The sequence below is a fragment of the Rhipicephalus microplus genome, chromosome 2 (genome assembly GCF_043290135.1).
Source record: "Rhipicephalus microplus isolate Deutch F79 chromosome 2, USDA_Rmic, whole genome shotgun sequence".
Taxonomy (NCBI): domain Eukaryota; kingdom Metazoa; phylum Arthropoda; class Arachnida; order Ixodida; family Ixodidae; genus Rhipicephalus; species Rhipicephalus microplus.
This window is the reverse complement of record NC_134701.1, coordinates 37,171,414-37,197,063: the sequence shown is the minus strand read 5'-3', so window position 1 is coordinate 37,197,063 and position 25,650 is coordinate 37,171,414. Positions and strand designations below refer to the sequence as shown.

At 46.9% G+C, this 25,650-nt stretch overlaps 1 protein-coding gene across 5 annotated transcripts in view; it reads right to left on the bottom strand.

Moving 5' to 3' along the window:
• The window catches only part of ric8a (ric8 guanine nucleotide exchange factor A), a 401,642-nt gene that overhangs the window by 222,311 nt on the left and 153,681 nt on the right, over window positions 1-25,650 (bottom strand). For all 5 annotated transcript variants that reach the window (XM_075886381.1, XM_075886380.1, XM_075886383.1 and 2 more), the window contains one exon: window positions 11,848-11,900. In XM_075886381.1, coding sequence (XP_075742496.1) covers window positions 11,848-11,900 — 53 coding nt within the window. The remainder of the gene's footprint in view (window positions 1-11,847; window positions 11,901-25,650) is intronic.

The window sequence follows — 25,650 nt, the reverse complement described above, 5'->3', positions numbered from 1 at the left end:
CGGCACCGTTGAGAGTTGGTGATGCCGTCAGGGACAACCTCGTAGTTGAGTGCGCCGAGACGTCGAACTACTCTGCATGGTCTGAAGTACCGTCCCAGAAATTTTCGCACGGTCCTCGTCGGCGTACCGGCAGCTATACCCAAACGCGGTCGCCAGGCTGGTATTCTACGTAGCTTCGTCAAAGGTTGTAATGGCAGCTATTCGAAGTCTGCTGACTTTTGATGCGCAGGCAGGCAAGTTGCCGAGCTTCTTCAGCGCACTGGAATTAGACAGTCACGTCGATGTTTTCTTCATCGCTAACGTTGGGTAACACGGCGTCGAGCATTGTTACTAGGCTCCTTGCGTACACCAGCTTGAACGGCGTCATCTCCGTCGTTTCTTGGACAGCCGTGTTGTATGCGAAGGTAACGTACAGAAGGATTGCATCCCATGTCTTGTGCTCGACGTCAATGTACATGGCCACCATATCGGCAATGGTCTTAGTAGCATGCTCAGTGGGGCCATTGGTCTGTGGATGATAGGCGGTTGTTCGGCGGTGACTTGTCTGGCTGTACCTCAGCATTGCCCGAGTTAGGTCTGCCGTAAAGGCTGTACCTCTGTCTGTTATGAGAACATATGGAGCTCCGTGATGCAAGACAATGTTCTCGACAAAGAACTTTGCTACCTCGGTGGCATTGCCTTTGGGCAGAGCCCTTGTCTTTGCATAGCGGGTGAGGTAGTCAGCAACTACGACGATTAATTTGTTTCCGGAAATCGACGTCGGGAACGACCTCAGTAAGTCCATGCCGATTTGCTGAAACGGCCGGCAAGGTGGCTCGATAGGCTGGAAAAGTCCGGCTGACTTAATCGGCACCGTCTTTTGTCGTTGACAGTCTCAACATGACCTGACGTAACGAGTGATGCCAGCGGCAAGTTGTGCCCAGTAATACTCCTCCTGTATTCTCGCGAGAGTACAGGAAATGCCGAGGTGTCCAGCCATCAAGTCGTCGTGTAGAGCATCCAAAACTTCTGAACGTAACGCTAAAGGTACTCAACGAGGTAGTTGGCCCGATGTGGTGAAAAGTTTTTTTTGACGAGGATGCTGTTACGCAAAAAATAAGATGCCAGTCGTCGCTTGAATACCGTTGGAACAACGGCAGCTTTGCCCTCTACGTATTCCACAAGGCCCTTCATTTCAGGGTCGGCACGCTGTCGTTCTGCAAAATCATCGATGCTTAAGGTTCCTAGGAAGCAGTCACCGTCCTCACTGTCCTGCAGCGATGGGTCAACGGGGGTGCGAGACAGGCAGTCGGCATCAGAGTGCCTTCGCTTCGACTTGTAAACGACGATGACGTCGAATTACGTGCAAGGCGACCTGAAAGGTCCTTCAAGTTGACTAGCCAACAGAGGGCATGCTGGTCGCTCACAACTTTGAAAGGACTGCCATAGAGGTAAGGCCGAAACTTGGAGGTAGCCCAAATGATGGCAGGACACTCCTTTTCTGTTGTGGAATAGTTGACCTCCGCCTTAGATAGCGACCGGCTCGCGAAACTAATGACACTTTCAAGTGCGTCAATCTTCTGCACCAAGATGGCTCAGAGTCCTACACTGCTTGCGTCGGTGTGAATTTCCGTATCGGCATTTTTGCGAAATGAGCAAGTATTGGCGGTGTCTGCAGGCGTCATTAAGTTCGTGAAATGCTTCCTCCTGTGGGGTTTCCCCCTTGAACTTCACATCAGTCTTTGTAAGGTTAGTGAGTGGCGCGTCGATGCGGGCCAAATTTTCGATGAAATGCCTGTAATAGGCGCAAAGGCCGAGAAATGGACGCACGGCCTTCTTGTTGGCAGGTAACTCCCGTTACCTGCCAACATTGGATGTTGTCTTCTGCAGGTCGTGGCGGCGCAAACAACTTTACAGAGCCCTGCATTGCCTCTTTCTGTACCTGATGACGCGTCTTGAGGTGGTTCTGGTGGTAGGACCTGGGGAGTCTGGTCGTCGCTGGAATCTCTTAACTCTGATGAGGTTGCCCGAGTTGGATCTTGTCTTCTTGGCCAAGGTTCCCTTGACACGTTGCCTTTCGAAAAGACCTCTTGAGAAGACGAATCCTGCAAAAGGCTTCTTGGCACTTTTGATACTCCTGGGCGGATTCCTCCATCATTCTGTGAACCAGTTGCGGATGCCGCATTACTAGGAACTTCGGTCCATACGCTAGTTTTCTTCTGTCCCAAGTGATCCACGTGAGTGAACTGTAGTCGCCCTTGAACCCTAATCATGTACGTGACTGGGCTGACAACTTGCTCAACAGTACCTTCTTGCCATGATACCGGCTCACCACGTACACTCTGACTCCCACGGAGAAAAATTCAGCGGGTCCTCTGCGGCGATTACGTCGCTCCATGTCTTGTTTTAGGTGTTCCGCCAGGTCTCCTGCAAAGCTTGGTTTAAGAAGAGACAATGTATTTCGGGGCAGGTGCTCAAGGAAAACTTCAGCAGGTGTCCTCCGGGAAGTCATCAAGTGTGGGGTGTTTCTATAAAAAAAAAGAAATTTGTTGAGACGTTCTTGTACTGTATTCTTCACTCCAGCATGTTGATCGCTCAGAACCTGCTTCAAGAGAGCTTCCTTGGTCGTTCTTACCAGTCTTTCTGCTGCTCCATTAGAAGCGCCATGATAAGGAGGGGTCCTAGTATCCTTGATACCCCTGTGCTTCAAGAACTCTCCAAAGTCATCCGAAGTAAACTGTGGACCATTGTCGGTTACAGTTTCTTCGGTGTAGCCGTATGCGGCGAATAATGTGTCCAGTTTTTCTAAGGTTCTCGTGGTTCTAGTCGATGGCATGACAAATACTTCAACCCACTTAGAGTACACATCTACAAGAACGAGTAGATTTACACCATCTTTGACAGCGTAGTCGGCTTGAATCCTCTCCCAGACTTTTGTTGAATACTGCCAGGGTTATAGAGGACCTGTCGACTGTGCTGGACGAGTGCTTTGGCAGACTTGACAATTCCGGACGGTTTCTTCTATGTCTTTGTTGAGTGAAGGCCACCACACGTACGACCGTGCAAGCATCTTCATACGACTCATTCCTGGGTGGCCCTCGTGCAGCATTGAGAGAACATGAAATTGCAAAGTTTCTGGCACGATCACCCGATTGCTCCGAGTCAAGCACCCCTGCTCTACAGACAGGTGATCTCTGTGTATGAAAAATGGTCGCAGTTCGTCACGGTAATGCTGTGGTCATCCTGAAAGAACATAGCTTAAAACACGTGTTAGAACAGTGTCTCGTTTTGTTTCTCGAGCAACGTCTTTCGCTGTCAGCGGGGTTGAGTCGAAAACAGCTAAACTTTCCGGTTTGTCGTTCCCAAAACTTGTAGACAGTGGCAGCCGTGATAGCGCGTCAGCGACTTGCATTTTCTTGCCGTTCCGGAACTTGAGATCGTACTGATACGCTGTCAATGTCAGTGCCCATCTCTGCATTCGTGCAGCTGCTAATGATCGCGCCAAGCTTATCGCGCCCAAGAAGCCCAAAAAGCGGCTGATGGTCGGTGTATAGACTGAACTTGCGGCCATACAAGTAGCAATAAAATTGTCGCAACCCAAATATGAGTGTGAGGGCTTCTTTTTCCCCTTGAGCATAGTTGCGTTCACTGCTGGTTAATGTGCGCGAAGTGAATGCGATCGGTTGTTCGGTTCCGTCAGGCATTTCGTGGAAAATCACAGCTCCCAAGCCGTAAGCGGAAGAATCGCAACTAAGTCCGATTGGTTTTGTGACGTCATAGAAGGCTAATACTCCGCTGTTCAGAATCATTTCCTTAGTTTCTTCGAATGCCTTCTTGCACTGTTGCGTCCATTCCCACTTGCGGTCTTTTTGAAGAAGCTCATAAAGTGGTGCTACCACAGTTGCCAAATTCCGCAAGAATTTGCCATAGAAGTTTAGAAGACCCAAGTAGGCCCTCTGTTACGTGATGTTATTTGGCTCCGACGCATCTTGCACTGCTTTTATTTTTTCAGCGGTTGGGTGGATGCCCTCCTCCGAGACCTTGTGCCCGAGGTAAACCACAGAATCGGGAAAAAATTTGCATTTTTCTTCCTTCAGCGTTATGTTGTGGTCGCTGAGTGCTTTTAGGACATTTGTGGCAGTTGTGTAGCAGTCTTCTGCACTGTGGCCAGTGATGATGACGCCGTCTATATAGCATCCTACGTTAGGAATTCCTTCTAGGACTTTGTCCATCATGGCCTGAAAGAAGACCGGTGCGCTCCCAATTCCAAATGGAAGTCTTTGGAATTCGTATAAGCCTTGATGCATGTTTATCGCGAGCAGTGGCTTGGACTCTTCACTAGGAGACACTTGCTGGTATGCCGAGGATAAGTCCAGCACGCAAAATAATTTGCCCCCAGGTAGCATCGAATATAAATCCTCAGGAAGCGGTAGTGGATAGCAATCAGTGTTGAGTACTCGATTGATTGTTACTTTGTAGTTTCCGCAAATTCTGATTCCGCCTCCACGCTTCAGAACTGGTACGATAGGAATCGCCCACTTGCTCGTAGTCACTTTCTTTAAGATGCCTTGACTCTCTAGTTTCCGAAGTTCTTTGCTGACTGCCTCTTTAGTAGCGAAAGGCATAGACCTGGCTTTGCAGAACACAGGCGTAGCATTTGGGTCTATGGCTATTTTGGCTTCGAAGTTGCGAACTATTCCTGGTGTTGTACGGAAGACTTCTGGAATTTTTTCCTGCAGAGAACTGACATCCGCGCTTTGTGTGACAGCACTGACGGCATTCCAGTCAAGTTGCAACTTTTCAAGCCAATCTCGCACTAGAAGCGTAGGCATAGCCTTGCCCTGGTCCTCTACTATATGTAGCGGAAGCTCTGTTCTGCAGCCGTTATGCTCGACGGTTACGGTCACCTGTCCTCCCAGCTTTACAGGCTGCCCTGTATAAGTTTTCAACACTGCCTTTGTTGGTTTGCATGCAGTTTGCGAAAACTATTGCTTAAACATACTTTCAGGCATCAATGTGACAGCTGCGCCCGTATCCAAAAGCATAGAAATAGGCTTCCCTTCAATCAGCAAAGACACTTTGTAGCCTCGTTTCCCATCTCTAGCATACATCACGAAGTGATACGTCTGCGAATCGTCTGATTCCTCGTCTGTCGCTTCAGCGTAGTTCACCGGACGCTTTTTCTTTTCTCGACATATCGTTTGCAGGTGCCCTGCTTTAGCACACATGCGGCACTTCGCGCTGCGATACCAGCACTTGTCTGCATCGTGCCCTTTCCCACAGCGATAACAAGTGGTCTTCGTTTGACCCCTTTCGTTCTTATGTGCCGACGGCCTGGTTTTTGCTTGTGTTTTCCTACTGACCGCATTAATATCGGTCGAGCATTCTGGTTTACAATGTAGCTCCATGGTTCGCTTGGCAGCAAGTTCTTTTTCAAGTGCAATTTTGCACGCTTTTTCAGAGGTTAAGTTTTCAGTTGCGAACAATATCCTTTGAGTCGCATGGTCGCGCAGTCCTACCACAAGTCGATCCCTTAACGCATCGTTTAGGAGCGCCTTGAACTCGCAATTATGTGCCAGATGTTTCAATTCTGTTATGAAGACCGACGCATTCTCTTTCCTTCTGCATGCATTGTTGAATGTGCAACGCTCGACGATTACAGAATACTCAGGACTGTAGTATTGTTCTAGAACCTCCTGTATTTCTGCGAAGGTATTGTCAGTAGGTCTGTCAGGGACTAAAATTTTCTGGAGCTCCCCGTACACTGTGCTTCCTACTATGTTCAAGAACAGTCTCAGCTTCTTTGTCTCCAGAACCTCATTAAGTTCCACAAAGTTCTCAAACATCTCGAAATACGACTTGATGTCGTCGCTGCTCGCTTTAAACTCTGGCATGCTTTCGAAACGTTGCGAACCTAGCGGGATCGCCATTTTGAAACGCTTGCCTTCTGTGCTTGGGCCAGTCGTCCGTTCCGCTTCAACCGCTGTGCCGGTGCTTGCTTCAGGATCGTATTATCATCCCGTCCATCGTCGCCTGTTGTTCTATCGTGGCCGAGGAAAGACACGAATGCCGGGACGAGACAGGAACGAATGCTGCTTTATTGAAAGAAAGCTCTGCTTTTAAAGCGCTTTATCGTGACGACGGTCTTAAGTCATGGCTCGTTTGATAACCGATATCACACTTCGGAAGGCTCAAATTAATATCGAAAGCTAGTAGAAGGGTTTCAGTCGGGAAATGCTTATTTTACGGCCCATTCGCTGCCGCAATGAAGTGGTCTAAACTATCACAAATTCACTGTGTATTTATGACCAAGTCAGCAAGTGTGGGAAGCTTACGCTTACTGAAAATTTTATTTCCAGAAGTCAGTCAGCTTGAATTGCTTAAGTTTTGTGACAAGCAAAGACATTACGCGAATCTCGTAGTCTGTCAAAAGGGCTACTGCAGTGTCATCGTCGAGTGTTCCGATGACTTATGATGAAATCAATAGAATCCTTTTTTCTCAAAGCAGTTGAAGAAGTCATTCTGCCTTGCGGATATTCATCTTCATCAGACGACGAGGCGTCATATTTCTTCATGCTCGTGATGACCTGTGAATCAGTCAGCCCCTTTTAGACTTCCACGTTGGTGTTAACATTTACGAAGCCATTGAGCTGGACATCAGCAGGAACAAAACCTTTTCCTGAAGGGTCGTCCACTGTGAATCAATTAAAAGCTCATCTTCAGCTTCGATTGAACCGGTCACAGCTTCACTGTCCTCAAACCCAGAGTGCCTGAAACAGTTTGAAATGATGTCTCGCTTCAATGTTCTTCACGCACGGGTCATTATTTAAAGTACCAAATGTAGGTAGACCTTCGTCTCCTGGCCAGTTTCCATGTTGAGCTGAATGCGCTGCATTAATCTGCTGCGAAAGCAACGTTTCAGGCTTACGATCACACCTTAGTCCAACGGCTGAATTAGCTATGTGCAGTTTGGAGGGAAGTAGTTCACCTCTGTGTTGGTTAGAATGTCATGCATGCAATGGCCCGAGCAGTTGTATAACAGCAAACACACCTTGCCGCGTTGCATCTTAATGTCGTGGTCAAAGGTGGCAACCCATTTGGTGAAAAGTGCACGTGTTGCCTATGCTTTTATTATTGACAACATATTAAACTGGAAGACCCTAGTTTCTTTGAAGGATCGTGGCTTGGCACTTTTGCTAATTACAAGGGGCTAAAACTTTTCGGAGCTTTCCATGTTACCACACAGTAGCACAGTAGCCCTGTTTTTGCTGTGTTTGCCAACGTGGCAACATTGCCCTTTTATATCAAACGTCTTTGAAGGCAGCGACTCATGAAATAAACCAGTCTCGTCAGCGTTATGAATTTTGATGAACTGTACTCTTCAAGGATGCTTTTGGCATCATTGGACATCCATGCCGATGCAGCTTCACCATCTGCGTCCGCCGAATCACCAGACAGCACATAGCCAACAATGGCATGTCGGGCTTTAAAGTGGCTAAGCCACCCCGTGCTGGCTTTAAAATCATCAACGCCAAGCAAGCACATGTAATTCAGGGCCTTCTGCTGTGCAATCGCTCCGCTCAGTGGCACATTCTTCACCCATGCTTTCACAAACCAAGTCTAGACGGCCTTGTTAAGTTCGTCATGTTTGGGTAGCATCACTTTCTTGTGCTGTGCAGACGTACCTGAAGCGAGTGCCATCTGGATGGAGTCATGAAAGCTTTGTTCTTCAGCACCGTGGACAGTCAGCTCGGTAAAATGCCGAAATCATGGGCGATGTTCGATTTTTTTTTTTCCACTTTCTGCCTCAGGAATCACCCATGCCTTCTCGTTGAGAATGAGAAATTTACGCTTCTTCAACGGCGCAGCCATTTCCACAGAACACACACCAGAAAAAAAAACAAAACAGAGTAGAGCGTTATAGAATTTGGTCAGTCGAACTAGAGGTAATAGCAGCAATTGAGGCGATCCCGTGGGATCTTGTGCAGTCTCGCACAGCCGCGTGATGACCATGCGTGGCTATGAATCACAGTGGCGCAAATTTATGAATTGCAGTGGTTCAAAGTTTTCGCGCGATTCCTGTTTCGTGTACGAAGACTTTGTTGAACCGTAAAAAAATGACTTTCACAGCTTCGGAAGGGCCTTCTGATGAGAGTACTCGATTGTTCACTTTCAGTTCAGTCCAAGAATTTTTCTCAAAAAGTTCGTTGAAGCGGAAATACAGATCAAAATGCATTCATTATATAGAAAATTTTTTTGCATTACTTTCTATAGGCAGCTGACGGGAAATCAGAATATGTTCGTTGTTGTCGAAATTCTGTTGTAACGACTTTCGTTGTAGCGGTGTTCGACTGTATGTGGCTCATAAAGAGTTTGAAGGCTGACAACGAAGGAGCAGATTAAACAATGAAGAAAGAGCCCGTTGTAGCCCGTTGTAGCCCACTTTCGGTATCCTTGTCTTTATTTGTACACACAAGTTTACCTTCAAATATGAACCAACTCGCATAGCTGAAAGTTGTATTTTGCGACTATTTTTCAGCCTCTTGAACCCCTGCTGTCAACACACCAAAGTACCGCTAAGGAGCTCCACTAGACTGAGGGCACCCAAGCGGTTTTCCAGGACATCGAGACGTCTTCCGACGCGGCGCTCCTCACTCACATGCAACCGGTAGTTCAACAGTGCGTTATGGTAAACACATCAAATGCAGCTGTGGGTGCCGCACTTCAACAATGCATCAAAGGAGTATGGCAACCAATTGCTTTCTTTTCCCGGAAACAGACGGCCACTGAACAGAGGTACAGAACCTTCAGACGCGAATTGTTGGCCGTCTATGCGACAGTCCGGCACTTCCGGCATTATTTTGAAGGTACCGAGTTATTTGTCCTTACAGACCACAAACCTCAAACATATGCCTTGCGGTCACTGAGTACTGAGGGAGACGTCCATATCGCATGTGAATTGTGGCAGATGTCATACATACCTGAACTTACCACTGATATCTGCAATGTCAAAGGAGTCAACAACGTTGTTGCCGATGGTGTTTTGCGTAGCCCAGTCAGCGCCATAACCTCACCCACAAAAATAGACCACAACAAAACGGTGGCTGTTCAACGCTATGACGACAAGTTGTGCCGCCTAGAAGAAATGTCGACGTCGCTAAACCTGCACTGGTTCCCCTCACCATGTACAGAAGGCCTTTGCTGTGACAAGTCTACTGGCAAGCCACAACCATTTGTGACCATGCATCTTTGTCCTGAGGTATTTGCATCGCTGCACGCAAAGTCGCACCCGGGAATCCGGGCTTTCCAAAGGTTCCTCACAGCACGTTTAGTATGACCCGGCACAAACCGTGATTCCTGACAATGAGCTTGTGAGTGTCTCTCGTGGCAGCGCTCCAAGGTACAGCATCACACTGTGATGCCCTTTGATATGTTTCCCAAGCCAGATGCTCAATTCGACCATGTGCGTGTCAACGTCGTTGCGCTGTTGCCACCCTGTTAGGACCAAATGTACATGTTAACTTGTGTAGATCGATTCACGCATTGGGCAGAGGCTATTGCCATTCCTGACATCACAGCCGAAAGTGGTGCCTCTGCTTTCGTCAGTCACTGGCTCAGTCACTTCGGCATGCCGTAAGCCACACAACTGACAGAGAAAACCAATTCGAGTGTGCATTATTGACCATGTCTGACGAAGCTCAATCAGAATGACGGCCTACCATCCAATGGTTGAGCGATTCCACCGGCAGTTGAAAGTGGCACTCATGGCGAGCGAGCAGCACCTTTGGGTCGAAGCACTGACCATTGTACTCTGGGGCATACGCATCGCTCTCAAGGCAAGCCTCGGATGCAGCGCTGCAGAACTAATTTACGGCAAGATCCTACGTTGCTTGGCGAGTTCTTTGCGCCTGACGGGCAACAAGCCCACATTCCTGCAGGTGACTATGCATCATGCATTAAGCCTACGTCAGATTATGATGAAAGTTTGGCCTACACCTCCACTACAGCCCACAGAAAGAAAATCATACGTGAGCAGCGAACTCGAGTCCCGACGCCACATTTTTCTGCATAACGATGCAGTATGAAGACCACTACAGGCACCGTAAGATGGATCGTTCAGTGTTATCTGCATGGAAAGAAGACGATTATCTTAGAAAGGCGCGGCCTCCAAGAAGTTGTGTCAACAGACAGAGTTAAGCCGGCACATATGGAAACCAACTGGCCTGCAAGAGCAATCTCCACCTATCCACCTAAAACCTGCAGAACAGTATCAAATCCCACACCAATGAGAGCGACGGACATGGGAATTCCACAAGAGACTGAATTTTACCACACATGCAGTGAAAGAGTGACAGGCGTGCCAGATCACTTAACCTATAGCGGCGCAGTAGATAGAGCTTCCAGCATGTCGCAGACATTCTTTTCCCTCCATTCCTTTCCCTCCCTACTATTGCCAACCCTGGGGCTGTGAGGGAAGAAAAGGAGAATCGGTCCCAGAGTCTACCGAGCTAACTAACAATAAAGTTAGTTTGTATCTAGACTCTCAGCAACACACTTCGTCTCTCCGTCACCTGTGTGCGCCAACCACACAACAGCACCGGCATCTGTGTGACCATCTGTTGGGGCCATTGGGCTCATGTCACTACTGCATGTAGATCTCTTTAGTTAAAAACTGTGCAAAATAAATTCTCACAGAACCAGCCCTAATTCGGTATGATTTTTCGTTCATGTTTATTTTGCAGTGCTTTTTTAGATGAGAAGCAGCTCTTTGACTAGCCTGTGTAACGCTGTCCGTTCGTGTCGAAGTGCTAACGCGCTGCAACGCATTTCCCCCACCACAGCTGTTGGAACGACGACAAGTAGGTCATGTTGCAGCTGCGTGTTGGCGTCACTTTCTCTCTCGCTCACAGCAGCTGCGGGCTCCTCCCAACACACCCAGGGGGTGTTGCTCATCCGCCCGCTGGCAACACACACTTCTCTATTGCTTCACCCTCTCCACCGCCCAAACCCTCAACGGCACGTCGAGTGCAAACACTCTTTCGGCTGATTTATCTGCGATAATACTTTCACGAAACCCAACCCGCCTCCCCTGTCCTTGCTTTACAAAGAAACATTTTTTCGAGTAAACGCTACGTTGAGTTTCGCTTCCAACCGTTATTCCAGCACCCGTTTCGACGCCCGTTTCAGCCGGGTCAAGGGCATGCGCACCACTGCTGCTTTTCTTCCCATCATGGTTCCCTTCGAAAAGATGGCCCTAATTTTCCTAACTACTAATACGTATACTAATTGGCTCCCATTTACTCATTCCTAAGGTCTTTCTAGAATCAGTGGTGACAATATCATGCTTAGTGACGCAAAAATCTAGGTCCTGTGAACCACAAGATAGCAGTCATATCGGTTAACTTCATTGAAGCTAGCAATTACAGGCAACATCTATTTTAGGGCTTCCTGCATGGAAGCAGTGAAGCAGAACACAGTCAAAAGCAGTCCATGGTATATCTACAACACAGCACCACAGTGGCACAAGCTGGCAGCCTTTTGAAACTACAAAAGCATTAAAAAAAAGCTCAGAAGCTTGCATTGATACATTTGGCAATAACAATGGGAAAACAAAAGGCAACTTGCCTGACCTACTGCGTGGTTTAGGAGCAATTGATGTCAGACTATTTAAAGCAGCAAGAGTTAGCCCCAAATAAAGCACAAAATATTCTATAGTTGAAAAAATGCGTGCAGCAATATCATTTCTGATATTATGTCTTATTGTCATCTAGTTCACAGAACAATTTTATTTTGCCTTTTCATAGTGGCTACCAAAGACTGCATTTCAGTTGGTCATTTAAATTAGTCACATGCAATGCACATCCTCACCTGGTGTCGGCGCAGAGGGCTGTCAGCAGAAATAACATCCGCATGTCAAAAAACTGAAAAAGAAAAACCAAAATGTGGTTATAAGAACAAAAAATTGCCCGCAGCTTCTCTCGGGGGAACACTGAGGAGGATGCGGAGCATATAATTGGTTAAAGGGGTGTTAAAGTGCAACTTACTTGGGTCGATGGCTAAATTGGTTAACGTGGTAGTGAAATGGGGTGTTAAATTACGACTTACTTTGGTCAATGGCTAAATTGGTTAACGTGGTTGTAGGAGGGGGTGTTAAATGAGTGAACACGTACACACGTATGCGAAAGGGCGGCGCTGGTCGAAGGGACGTCGATCATTGTGTTTGTGGATTCGTTGGAATTCATTTCACCGCGACCTTGGACGTCGACGCGTCGTACAAACCAACCGACGAGCGGCAACCGAGCGAGCGAGCGCCGACCTTGAGTATATATACAGCGCGACGACGCATGCACTGTCAGCTGTCGAATGTTCGAGAAGGGGGAGAAGCGCAACGGCGCATGCGCGCGCGTCAGCTGCCGATGTTCTCGAAGCGCGACGGCGCATGCGCGCGCGTCAGCTGCCGATGTTCTCGAAGCGTGACGGCGCATGCGCGCTACATTATACAGCTAGCGAATGTTCGTGAAGAGGAGAAGCGCACGCGGTGTGTAGAGGAGGAAAGGTGCACAGATGGTGGAGGAGTGAAGCGCGCGCGGTGTGTAGAGGAGGAAGGGATGCACAGATGGTGGAAGAAGGAGGAGGAAGCTTGCGGACGGCGCCGCACTACAAGCCTCGAGTATTAGATGCTCCGCATCTAATAATAGTTGGTAGTACAGTGGAACACGGATATATGCAACTTGAAGGAGACTGGGAATTACTTCGATATATGAAAAATTTGATATAAAAAATAGAGGCCCCAAGAGCTTACCTGTAGCGGATCGTCACCTACCATAGGCACTTTCAAGAATGACAACTAATTCCGCATACACGCCGCAACAGAATAATTTATTTGCCTGAAAAAAATCACTAATCTTGGCCTGCATCTTTGTTTCCGAAATTTTGACGCTAGTTTCGATAGAATGGCAAATGATTCCAAACGCTGCTGCCGCTTCAGCGGCAGAGTACGCGCATGTAGCCGGCACCTTGTCCGGACGATCCTCCTCTTCATATGAGCTGTCGGCCTTAACATTGCAGTCCCCTTGCACAAAGTTGTCCGCAAACACTTCTAGTGAAACTGCTACCGGGAAGCGGGACCACAACTTGCGAAACCTGCCGTCTATGTGCTTGTCGTCATCTTCACCGGTTTCCGCAAGTTTCGCCGTCTCGAAGCCTGTCTTGCCGATGCAGCAGTTGACCACTGTGTCCGTCTTCACGTCTCGCCAGGCATTGAAGATCTCCGCAGAAGAAAACGCGGAGATTTCCAGCCACCCTTTTGTGATCCACTGCTGGGTGCCCTAGCTGCTGACAGCTTTGCCTTTGGCAGAATTTGTTTTGCCAACAATGTTGCAACGCTGCTTATATCGATGAGTCCACCCGCTGTTGTCGGCGAAGTTGTTTCGCCGAGTGCAGCGGCAAACGATTTGGCCTTGGCGATCAGCATCAGGCCATCCACCAAAATATTCTTCGCGCGCACTTGTAAAAATCAGGCATAGAGTGTCTTTTCTACATTCCCGTGGGCAGAAGGGCGACATGACAGGCTACCGACATTCGCTGCTTCCCTGCCTTTGCCTTCATATCTGCCTTGTTTTCCAACAAAGTACTCAGAGTGTTACGTGATTGTTGGGCTCGAACTTCGTGAGTTCCCCGAGTACCTTATGTTACCCACCCAGCGGCCGGCGACCCCTCGCCAACAAGGAAGCAGGGCCAGCGGAATGCGGGACGATGACTGTCTGCTGGCCACAAAGGACGCGACAACTCCCGTGCCGCTGTCGGGCTCAATTATGGCGCCTTACAAGAGACCAAGCCAGGCTGCAGGTGGCCGGTACACGTGGAAGGTACACGTGGAAGGTACACGTACGCGTCCGCCGGACAATCAGAATCAGTGGAGGCGACGACATTGGCGCAGGGGCCAATTGTATTGATGGCCTGTCAACCCGACATCGCGGGAACTTACTCGGAGGCGCTTTTCCACGACCTGGCAACTCCCGTCGTCGACCATTCCGGAAACCGGTGTGAAAGAAACCTGGGCGACGGCGGAGAACCGATGAATGGGCAAGAGGCGGTGGGTCTTCGAGGTTGTGGCGAGGAGAGACACATCTGTGCGTTTTGATTAGACTATAAGAGTGGTGCGTTACGATTGGACTGGAAGAGTGGTTGAATGGGGAGCCAGGGGATAAAACCAGGGGTGCAGGGACAGTGAGGAGAGAAGAGAAACGAATAAACGTCTCTATATCCAGATGATGTCGGAGCGGTCGTTTCCTCAAGGTGCCAGCAGATGAAAAGTTCTCGTCTTCGGCTTCCTTGGCGGCAGCAGCAAATGTCGCGCAACAAGCGAGAGGCAAGTGGAAAGAACGAAACGGAACGTAACTGTGATATTCCGAAGTCGTCCGCGACGGTCGAACAATTCTCGCCCCCCTCAACATGCTGAATAGCATTCAACTTCGTCGCAAAGTCAAGGGTCTTGCGGTTCTTGAAGCTGGACATAGCTACATGAGAAGTTGACAATTCAAGAAGTTCGCAGCAGCTATGTACACTATGCATGCAAAAGAGAAATGCTGCACATGCGGTGGTACATAGGCGACGGGACAGTGGAAGCAACAAAGCCCTCGTGAGGCGATGGCCATCTGCGAGGGCAACAGCAAAAGGCGCAGCTGTGGTTGGCTGATAAAAACTAGCAAAACAGCAACAAAATAGAAAAGGCAAAAGAAGGAGAAGAGTGGCTCCTTCGTACCTGCTCTCTAATTGGACGGATACAGGAGAAAGCATGAGAAAGAGAAGAGGAAAAAAAACGTTCCGCAAGTTAGAGATTGTGCAGTCCAAGCCCTCTCGCCCTTACCTTTCTTCGAGCCTTTCGAGCTTTGGCAGAGGCGTAATGCCGCATGGAGGTCGCCAGGCGCTATGACTGCCAAAACGCACCTTCCAACTCGCGTCGGGAGATCGCGAGGGGGGGGGGGGGGCAATTGCTGAAGTGCAGCTTCCAGCTCCACAGCGTTCAATATATGTGAAGACGGGTAAAAATTCCGTTCAGTATAAACGTGCAAATTTCTATACTTTTACAAAGGAATTTCAAGGGGATAATTTACGAGTTCAATAGAGCGGAAAATTCTATATATGTGGGTTCAATAAATTTGTGTTCGACTGTATGACAGTTGCGCCGTTGTAGATGCTGCTATACTGAACGAAAAACAAAAATATATAAAAATATAATAAAAATATACCATAGAGCGAGAAGGATATATAACTCTTCTCAGTAAGGCTTTGCAAACCAATAACCTGAAGAACTTGCAGTGTCACTGCAACAGTAAAAGCGTAAATGCGATAGTTACAAATTAGAATATTATACTAAGTAAGGATTCCAACTAATACATTTATAGCCAGCCTAGCACTACGAAGCACTGCTGTAAGAACATATGGCCTCTTCAAAGAGGGAAATGGTTTTTATGCTGTCTGTCGTCTCCAGGCGAAGTAAGCTAAGACAGCACAACACATAAAAGAATATGCGAGTCATCCACTTCATTATCTCTGTCGAGATAGTGTATATGCTATCACTCTACCCCGTGCTTTTGAATGCGAAGCATTTCTTAGCAAGCTTCGGCGACTTTTAGCATATCTATCTATCTAGCCGCTTACGTTTGGGTGCTCTCATGGTCACCCACTTAACTTGGCGTGAAACAAAATTAGCATGGGAGACTAAGATGGTTTGACGAATATGACATGCTCGTCAAGACATGAATACAGTAACAATCCTGTCGCATACGTCGTCAAACACTTCCTGCCAGATAGTGCCACATACCCATAGGCGGGTATAAGCTGCGGGAACATGCTGCTGCCATGCGGGTGTGTGCCACAACTAATTGACACTTAGTATCTACCCAGGAACGACGAGAACACACATAGGCATTGTCAACGCGCGAGTGTAAAGAAATACCAGACATTGGTTGTGTCGACCCGAGGATTTCAAAAAACAAATGTCAGGGTCCTAGCTGGAACTGAACTGAAGCACTCTGCGTGGCAATGAAACATTTTACCACAGAGCTAGGCCAGGTCTTGGAACTACTTTTCAAATAGACACTAATGTTCATGAAACATGAATAGTGGCTGCAGTGCTGATACCCAACTTTTTTTATAAATATTCCATACGTACTCCTTTGATAGAGCCATCATGTCGAGTTAACGTAAATTATGGTTAGTTGCCATGTGCTCAAGTTGATATGTGTAGCGCTGTTCAGGGCTAGCACCCTCGTGAACATCAGCGCTTCATATCAGCTTCTGACGTTGCTAATACGCATGTTCTAGTTGGCATTGTTGCGCAAGGGCAAACAACTGATTATATAAAAATCTGGTAAATAAAAATCTGGTTATTAAAACTCCTTCACGGGTCTGTGCGTGCAACATTTGAACATACATTTATCATCATTTCATGACACGTTGCTCAATAAAAAACACCACGCCTGCGCGGAAGGTGCAGCACAGTCACAACGAAAGCTAGAAGAGCGGCCTTTCAGAGCCTTTTCTAAACACTCATTAGGTAATTGTTGCTGATGATTGCGAATTGGCTGCAACAAGAACCAGAAAGTTGTAGAAGACAAGGTAGAAGTTAGGCACGAGCAGTAGAATAAAGGGACGTTCTTGGGGTAGGGCTCGAATCTTGAATAAGCGACATCTTTCTGGTGCCGAAAACTCCCCGGTCACGCCCTTCCAAGACTTCTATTTCCGATGGCGTCGTTAGAGCGGCTGCGCGAGAACCATGGCGTCGTCAGGGCCAGCGTCACACGAACTATCACGCTCCTGATAGTTCGACCAAAGTTCATTCTTTCATTACTAGTGAACTGATCACTCGAAATTTTGTGTGGTACAAGCCTGCTTCTATTCGCGCTGGCGTAAGTGCTGCAAACAAGAACGCACGTACTAGTTAGAACAGTGTATACATGTCATATCTATGCTGCTCTGTGAATTATTTTGTACAGTTTTGAATCTGTTGACGTAAAAGGAAATGACGGCTACATGCTTACAAACAACGGAAGACACCTCGCCGCAGCGCTATCAGTTCAGAGAGCAGAGGGACTAAATCCTCGAGGAAAAAAAAAAATAACATTATGCATTTTAGCTTATAGACACAGCCAACAAGCTATTTTTATGTGAGTAGGTATAGCTTGGTTCCACATACATTTCCGATTAAGACCAACTGAAGATTTCTCAACAATTATTATCTTGCCCTTGCAGATTGCAAGATAAAACCTCTATGATTGGAGTATTTCATTGATATCAAAAGTCATAGTACGCCAGTAATGACAACAAAGGTTGCGAGAAAGTCTGCCCGAAAAATTACGCGTGTGAAATGGTGCTGCCAATATGCAGTGTAACTTACAAAAATTAATCTAATGCGTATCCCAAGCATGCTTAGATGCACACAGTAACGTAAAAAAAATGTTGACAAAAAGCTATCACTGCGTCAGGGCTACTTGACATATAGAGCTTAATATAAAGATCGTTCCCTTAGGTATGCAGTCACAAACATTAACAGTAAGAAATTATAAGCTCAGGAAAGTAATCAAAACGGAAATATATTGAATTTACAAAAACATGCTACATATACCTCTCATTCCTTGTTGTAAGCGGAGCCGTCCTTGAGTTGTGAAGCGCACTTCACCACGACGAGGACGACGCCATCTAGGCTAAACAGAGATTAACAATCAATGACATCTTTTTTGATCGGCCGGCTCATCGAAATGATGTGTTTTGAAGAGTAGTCTATTCAATGGTGTGACGATCGCGGATGTTGAGGATCGGGCGATTGGTGGTCCGCGGTTGAAAATTGCGCATTCAGGTAGAAAAAACAAAAAATGAACATAGGCAGCTGTACTTTGCAGTTGCACCACAAGTGTGGAGCAATGAATGCAATAGCAGCAAACTGTAAGGTTATACAAAGCGACACTGGCAGCTAACTTATCTGGATCCGATCTCATGTAACTGCTCTAGAAGCGAAAGTTGGGCTTGGTGGTTGGAGGACAGAAATAGCTGGAAAATGAGGTCACTCTGCCTAAAGAGGCAGAGGGATGCAACATAAATTTACATTTTCCTTTGTTTTAATAAGATCGATTTAATAATCAATGTAGATAAGGCATTAGGCCAACATAAAAAGAAAGTTTTCTTTTCGTTTTTTTTTTTTTTGCAAGCCTGGTGGCGCATTTGTCACCGCCCCGTTGTAAAGGGGAAGTTCATAGCATCCACCAACCTATCCTTGGGAATAATATAACTAGATAGCGTTGATGGTTTTTATAGCATATCCACGGAGTGAATCATGATGAGTGGGGTGAAGTGTCTGTTCATTCGTCCATGCTTCCGTCCGTCCTTTCGTCCGTCTATCTGTATGTTTGTCCATGCTTCCATCTGTCCGTGCGTCCATCCATCCGTGCATTGGTCCATGTGTCATGTTTCTGCCTGCCCGTGAGTCCGTCTCGCCATCCATGCTTCCGTTTGTCTGTCTTTCTGTTCGTCCATGCTTCTGTTCATCCATGCAACCTTCACTCCATTCGTGCTTCCGTGGATCCAGACGGACGAACGTTTTGCCCCACTAATCATTATTCACTTCGTAGATATGCTGTTTTTTCAATGACCTTCCAAGACAAGCGTAGTGCTTTCTCTCTGCTTCAACTACAGGCCTCCTGGAAGGGGGTATCGAATGCTATCACAGGCATCCTTTTAGCGGTGGAGATAAGCCAAATCGTTTGACCTCTGCTTCAGCCACTTTCGTTGCCCCCGCTTGTGTGCCTTTACTTGCAGATAGAACATAGGATGCGCAGTAGTATGTTATGAATATCGAAATTATACGGGATTTGGCGGAAACGACAAAAGCTGGCTGGGTGTGTCCATATAATTTCTAACGCAATAATGAGACTATTGCACAATTTAGCTGAGTGTTTAAAAAATGCAGCATTAAACAAATGCAGCTTCACAAGTGTTTTTAACGGTGCTAAAGCTACTCTGAATATTCATGCTGCTCTAAACTTGCTAGAAAAGACCCTTCTGGCTGCTCCAAGCCTGCTCCCAAGCATCTCTCTGGCTGCTGCAAAAAGCACTTTGCCCACTGCCAGGATTGCTCCGAAACCCATGTGCACTATTCTACCCCTGTAAGTCTTGCAAATGCGACCCAAGACTATGGTCCACTAATAAGCAGCTCCAATCATTATCGAAGTACTGAGATTTTTTCTCTCATTGCCCACCTTCGTATCAGCCAAACAAGTTCCTAGCAATCATACTCTTTTTTGTATTATCAACGATGGCAATGGTAGCACGTCGCAGGATATAACTTTTATCTTCAGAGCCTCAATCGTAGTTTACGTTCTCGTTGAGTTCAACAACTTTCATGTCCAGTTCTTTCTCTCCTCCATTCGATGAAACGGAGATTCTTTCGCATCTTCTTTTTATCTCGCCCACTACTTTCCATGACAATCTTTTCAGGATGAATGTTCTCTGGCTCCCATTGTCCAGCTTAGCACGCACTGTCTTTTCTCTCTGTTCACAGAAAGACTGTCTGCAGTAGCATGCACTTGTGTTCACTAGCTTGATGTGCATTCATGTTAAAGAACTTCATGACGTCTAAGCGGTCAAGTTGGACGCTTCTACGTACGGGCCTGTCACTGCCATTTGGCTGTTGAGATGTCGTTACTGCAGGTGTATGTGGCCGACACATGGATGCTGCGTGCCTTCCTTCACATGTCTTATAGTGCATGTTGGCACGGCATGTCTTCCTTGTGTGGTGAGGTCTGGTTTATCTGAAGCACCTTCGCTTCAGCTGCAAGGCTTATTTTTTTCTGGTCCATTGTCAGGGTGGCTAGAATGAGGTGTGAAAAGCGGCCGCCGAAACTGGTCCCCAGAGCACGACGATGCCTTAGGCAGGCTTGATGTTGGGAAAGCAGTCGCGTTAATACGACTTATAAAGCGTTTTAAAACAGCGAAAAAACAAGCAGTCGTCGCACAATGCAAATAGCATAACGAGTGGGTCGTCCAATGCTCCAACCCCTTACAAAAACTTGTTCTTGTTCCTCTATTAACTGTGGCACACACCCACTTAAGCCATAATTCCTCATCATTGTCAGCCACTGCATGAACAATTGACACAAAATTTCTCGCAATAGTTTAGCGTATACCATGCTTTTAAGAAGAATGATGAAAAATAGCATAGAGAATGCTGGCCTACTATCCTAAAATTTTTATTATTAACGCTATAGTGGGCATCAAGCAAGTGTACTTGCAGTTTACTTGTGGGAACGAAGGCTTGCAGCTCCGGAGGCTTGCAGCACAAAGGAAGACTGTGATGCGCAGTTTCGTGTTCCCGCCGGTCAGCACGCTCACCGAACTGCTGCCCATCTTCTCAATCGTTGTGTCCAACGGCATGTCAAAATAAACAGGAGTTTCATCCGCATTGCTGATTTGCGAGAAAATGTAATTGTGCTGGTTTCACAGGACAATTACATATCTCTGGTACTTGAGCAGCTTCTCCTTATAAAAAGCCGGCAAGCGTTGACATATTGTAGTCCGCCGTCTGAGAGCCCTTGCCGCTTCATAAAGCGGTGCAGCCATCCCCGGCTTGCACGGAACTCGTGAGGTAGGCCTAGCTCCCTCAAAAGTCGCCGCGCTTCCACTTGGGCCATCTCAGTCGATACGGCGTGACCCCTGCTTCTTACATCTTCGATGAACTTTACTAGCTCCGCCTCCAGCTCAGGGTAGGCACCGGTCTTGGAGCCACGAAATAACCTACGGTTGCGGTGCGCAACTTGTAGGCTCTCTTTCTTCTTTGTCCACAGTAGCACGCAGGACTCGTCCACATCGTGCCGTCTTCCCGCTTCACGATTTCCGAATTCCTTGGCGAGGGCGATGATCTTAAGCTTTTGCTGTGCCGTGAAGACCTGCCGCCGTACGCTACTCATGGTGACAGAACAGATCGACTTAGGCTTGGCGAAAGCGTCGGGATGTGGTGAACTAGCGGTATCAGCAAGGTAACGAACGCTCACACTCGGCGACAACTTGGCAACACTGCCCCTTCTAGTACACTGTAACAGCACCCTGGAAACAACGGAACCGAAATGCATGCCTGCTACCACGTCAAAAAGTAGTACATTAATTTACTGATAATATCTCTATAGGCACTATAATATCTCATTCGCCTTTCTGAAATAAATACTGCTTTATTTATTATGGAACTTACTTTATTTATCATGGAACTTTATTTATTATGGAACTTTCTTAGCACCACCTTTTGGCAAGCCCTTTCCAAAAGTAAACATGGCGTACGTGACGTAGGGACATGTGGAGGGTCACTGAGCGGCCGTGAACATCTGAAAAATATACTTGTGGTGTGACAGTGAGATTTTACACTGAACAATCGAATTGTCTCTCCCCAAATGTTTTTCTAAAGGCTTGAACGATGCAAGCAAGCGAAACCAAAATCGGCCGTAAGCTGCCATGCTAGTTGTGGAGCAACACGAATTTACGGAAACCGCCTCCGTAGCCTTCGCTACACTGTTAAGGGGCTTCACAGCACAACACACATTGTTGTGAAGCAGTACTATAGGAAAAACCCCGCGTATTATCCGCACCTCCACTTTGCCACTAAAATTTTTGAGTTTCTGGTGCGGGTTATACGCGCGAAAATACGGTATGTTCTTTGAAGCTGTCCTAGCTGGTAATGGTATTCTCATGGGTATCGAACCAGACACGAGAGGTTTCATCGAGGTAAAAGATGACGTTGACGAGCATGAGCGTGGGGTCCCTCCTATAAGTGGCAATGACTCATTCGTAGAGGCGTAGCCATTGGTCGACATCTGAACCCGGCACAAGAACACGCTAGGGTCTTTGAGGGCGGGAAGCGCCATGAAAATAGTTGTAGCCACTGGGTTGGCAGGTAGGGCAAGAGCCGGGCGACTGGAGAGGATTGATGATTGATTGATATGTAGGGTTTAACCTCTTAAAGCACAATATGATTATGAGAGACGCCATAATGGAGGACTCCGGCAATGGAGCGGAGAAAATCTAGGAGAGTCTTGAGTGGTCATGTTGAAAGCCGGGAGCAAGCGTCCACTTCGGAGTTCCGTGGCGAGGACGAGGATCGCACCACTCCACCAAATATGTTACTAGAAGAAGACCGACTCTGAAGAGTAGACACAGATAAATTTACAGTTGGTTAGGCGAGCAGCGCCAGTCACACAGCTTAGTCCACGCCAGTCTATCTGCTTTGTCCTCTTCATCTCTATGCCACTGGCACAACAGTATATTAAATGGAACCCAAGACACCCATAGTACTATAAATATAAAATTCATTTCATTTGTTGCAAAAGCACTAACGAATTCATTCCAAGAGTAATATTAATGCTTCTTCACTTAATTCATTGAGAAGTAAAGTAGAAGTTAAAATGAAAGAAGCTAATAACTACTACTTTAGATGTGCCTCCGCTACATTTAAGGAAACAATCCATCCAGGTTGCAGAGATAAATTACTTCTGCATTTTCTATGCCCTCGTTGTTTATTCTTGATGACTGATCTTCCTCAAGCCACGAAGCAATAGTAAATGCCTTTATTAATTACTGGATATCTTTTTTTTTCTACTGATAATGGCATCATCCCTTCATTTTCTGCATGCAACAAACTACCTTCTCTTTCTAAACTTGAATTTAGCTCCTCTGAAGTACATAAGCTTATACTAAGGCTTGAGTTTTCGAAACGACCTGGCCCAGACGGTATTCCAAACATGTTTCTGAAGTGCTATTCAGAATGGTGTGCTGACTATTTTACTGTAATACTTAAAAAATCAGTAACCTCTGCAGCAGTTCCCCAGCTGTGAAAATTGGCAAACGTCCGTATTTAAGTCTGGAAACCAGCAAATAATAGGAAATTCTAGATCAATATTTTTTCTTTTTATCAGCTCTAAACTTTTGGAGCACATCACTAACAAAAAATTGGCCCTGTATCTGCACGATAATCTGCGAATTCCGTCGAAAGACGATATTCTTGCGTGTGGAGAGAGTGAACAAAACATTTATTTGATGTTCTGCGCAAGAAAATCGGTGAATGGTATTCTGAAGGCACTGCGTTAGAGCGCCTCAAGCGTGCAGCGGAGGCAAATGAGTGCATCAAATCACGTCACACGTGAGACGTGAGCGCCATCTGGCAGTTTTCTACAAAAACAAAGCACGTGGCTCTGAGACGAGTGTGCCTGCCCGTCTTTAGAGGTGATAAGGTGTACAACGCAAGGCGATGGGTAGGTGCCACCACCGTCTCGTTTTGGCAAAGCGTTGGAAACACTCTCTTGTTCGTGCAAGCGTTGCATGGTCAGCGCAGCGTGATAAACGCTATGGTCCTTAAAACTACTTATGCATGCCTTTTCTAGTAAAAGACGCACATGCAGAATATATACGTGTTTTTATGGTGCCCCAGACATGCGCAATAATTGCTTTTAATTGACAAACGTGTTTTTATGGTGCCCCAGACATGCACAATAATTGCTTTTAATTGACAAATGCACAAGTATGATTGCTAAATCTTGAGCAACATTGGTGGGCGCTGTGGATGGCGTCGGCCGTTGTACCCGATGCTGTTAAGAACGGACAGACAGATGTAGAGACAGACAGACCAAAATTTTTGCGTCGAAGGTCCCCAAGAAAGACTCTAGTCTTTAATACATTGTAGAATGCACTAAATGCACACAATATACTTTCACGGTCACAGCGTAGCTTTCATGCTGGCTATGCTACTGTAATAGAGTTGCTTCAATTTACACACGACATTGCTTCTTCACTTAAAAACAGAAAACAAGTTGATGTCATATTTCTTGACTCTTCAAAGGTCTTTGACATGGTTCACCATGCTATATTTTTAGACTGCTCACAATTTTTTTTTGCTCACTACAGAAAGTTAGGTGGGCAGATGAGATTAGAAAGTATGCTGGTATAAAGTGGCAGCAGCAAGCACAGGATCAAGTTGACTGGCGGAACATGAGAGAGGCCTTTGTCCAGCAGTGGACGTAGTGAGGCTGATGATCATGATGATGAATGATTGATTGATATGTGGGGTTTAACATCCCAAAACCACCATATGATTGTGAGAGACGCCGTAGTGGAGGGCTCCGGAAATTTTGACTACCTGGGGTTCTTTAACGTGCTCCCAAATCTGAGCACACGGGCCTACAACATTTCCGCCTCCATCGGAAATGCAGCCGCCACAGCCGGGATTCGAACCCGCGACCTACGGGTCAGCAGCCGAGTACCTTAGCCACTAGATCACCGCGGCGGGGCATGATGATGATGAATGATGCTATCACGTTAACTGCTTCACTCTTTCGGATAAACAGACTTGTTTGTTTGTTTTTTTTCGTTTCAAAAGTCAGGAGACAAGTTGTGTCACTCACCAACTCTTAACATCTTGACATCCCCTCCCCGCTTCTCCAACCCATGCCTCACCACCATCAGTCTGATGGACCCCACGCCGTTCAGGCACTGTCACCAGTTTTGATAGCGGTGAACAGTTCTACCTGGGACACACGTGAACGGACGGGACGGCGCAGCTGGCTGCCATGAAAGCGCAGGTCAAAGGTTCGCTACGTTACTAGATTTTTTAAACAAGAACACCAGAACACTTCTAGCCTTTTTTTATGTCTTCATTGCCTTTAATCTACCGCTGCATCAGCCGCGTGCCTTCGCAGCTTGCACATCGCTATCGCATTGCTGCGACCACAGTTCCGTGAGCTGCGGTTGCAGCAAATAGTAGTTCCATTTTCAATCCGCGTTCTCCGGCTGTGCACATGCCTTGAAAACCAAATTTTTGCTATCTATGATCGCATCTTGTCGCACGGGTCCCGTTAATTCGGGAGGCGATCGCCGGGCTAATTCCAAGGGCCGAAGTACCGGCCCCCCGAACCGCACCACGAAAGCGTGGACAATTTAGAAGTGGTCCTTTTTGGCGCGCCAGCGGACGCCGGCTGTGGCCCAAAGAACAAGTCAGAGCCGAGAGTCGATAAACAAACAAAATTATATTCTCAATAATGGCAGGTCAAAACCAATACACATGTATGCACACTCCACAATAGTTGAGTACAATATGTCACCAATCAAACAACGTACTACACAGTAAAATCAGCCACACTCGAAACAACGGACACAGACAACAATAGGCACTACAATGCAGTCGCATGCATTGAACAACCAAGACACTTAAAGACTAAAAAGATAGGAAACCTATTCAGTCCAAAGTTCTTGGAACAAAAGTCTGGATGATACTCTTCCGAGAATCACTCACTCAAAGTCCAGCGTTGTTGTCGTTCCGCTGCCCTCGAAGTTTCTCTTCTAGGAAACCTCGCGTCTTCAATTTGGCCACTCTCCAAGCTTCAAACTTCTTCGCCGGAAACACGCCGGCTTCACACCCGCAGCTGTTGCCATGCGTCTTCGCTCAATAGCGGTAAACACACACTCTTGCCTGTAGCTCGAGTCGTCACCCCTCAGGTGGAAATCATCTTCTCCCGTTTTGTCTCTACGGACAAAACCTTCGCCGACTACACGGCGGTATACCCTACGCGGTCTGGCGCTAACTTCCGTCTTCTCCTGATCTCTCATCTCCGCTGCTCGGTTAAATACCCTCAGCGCGAG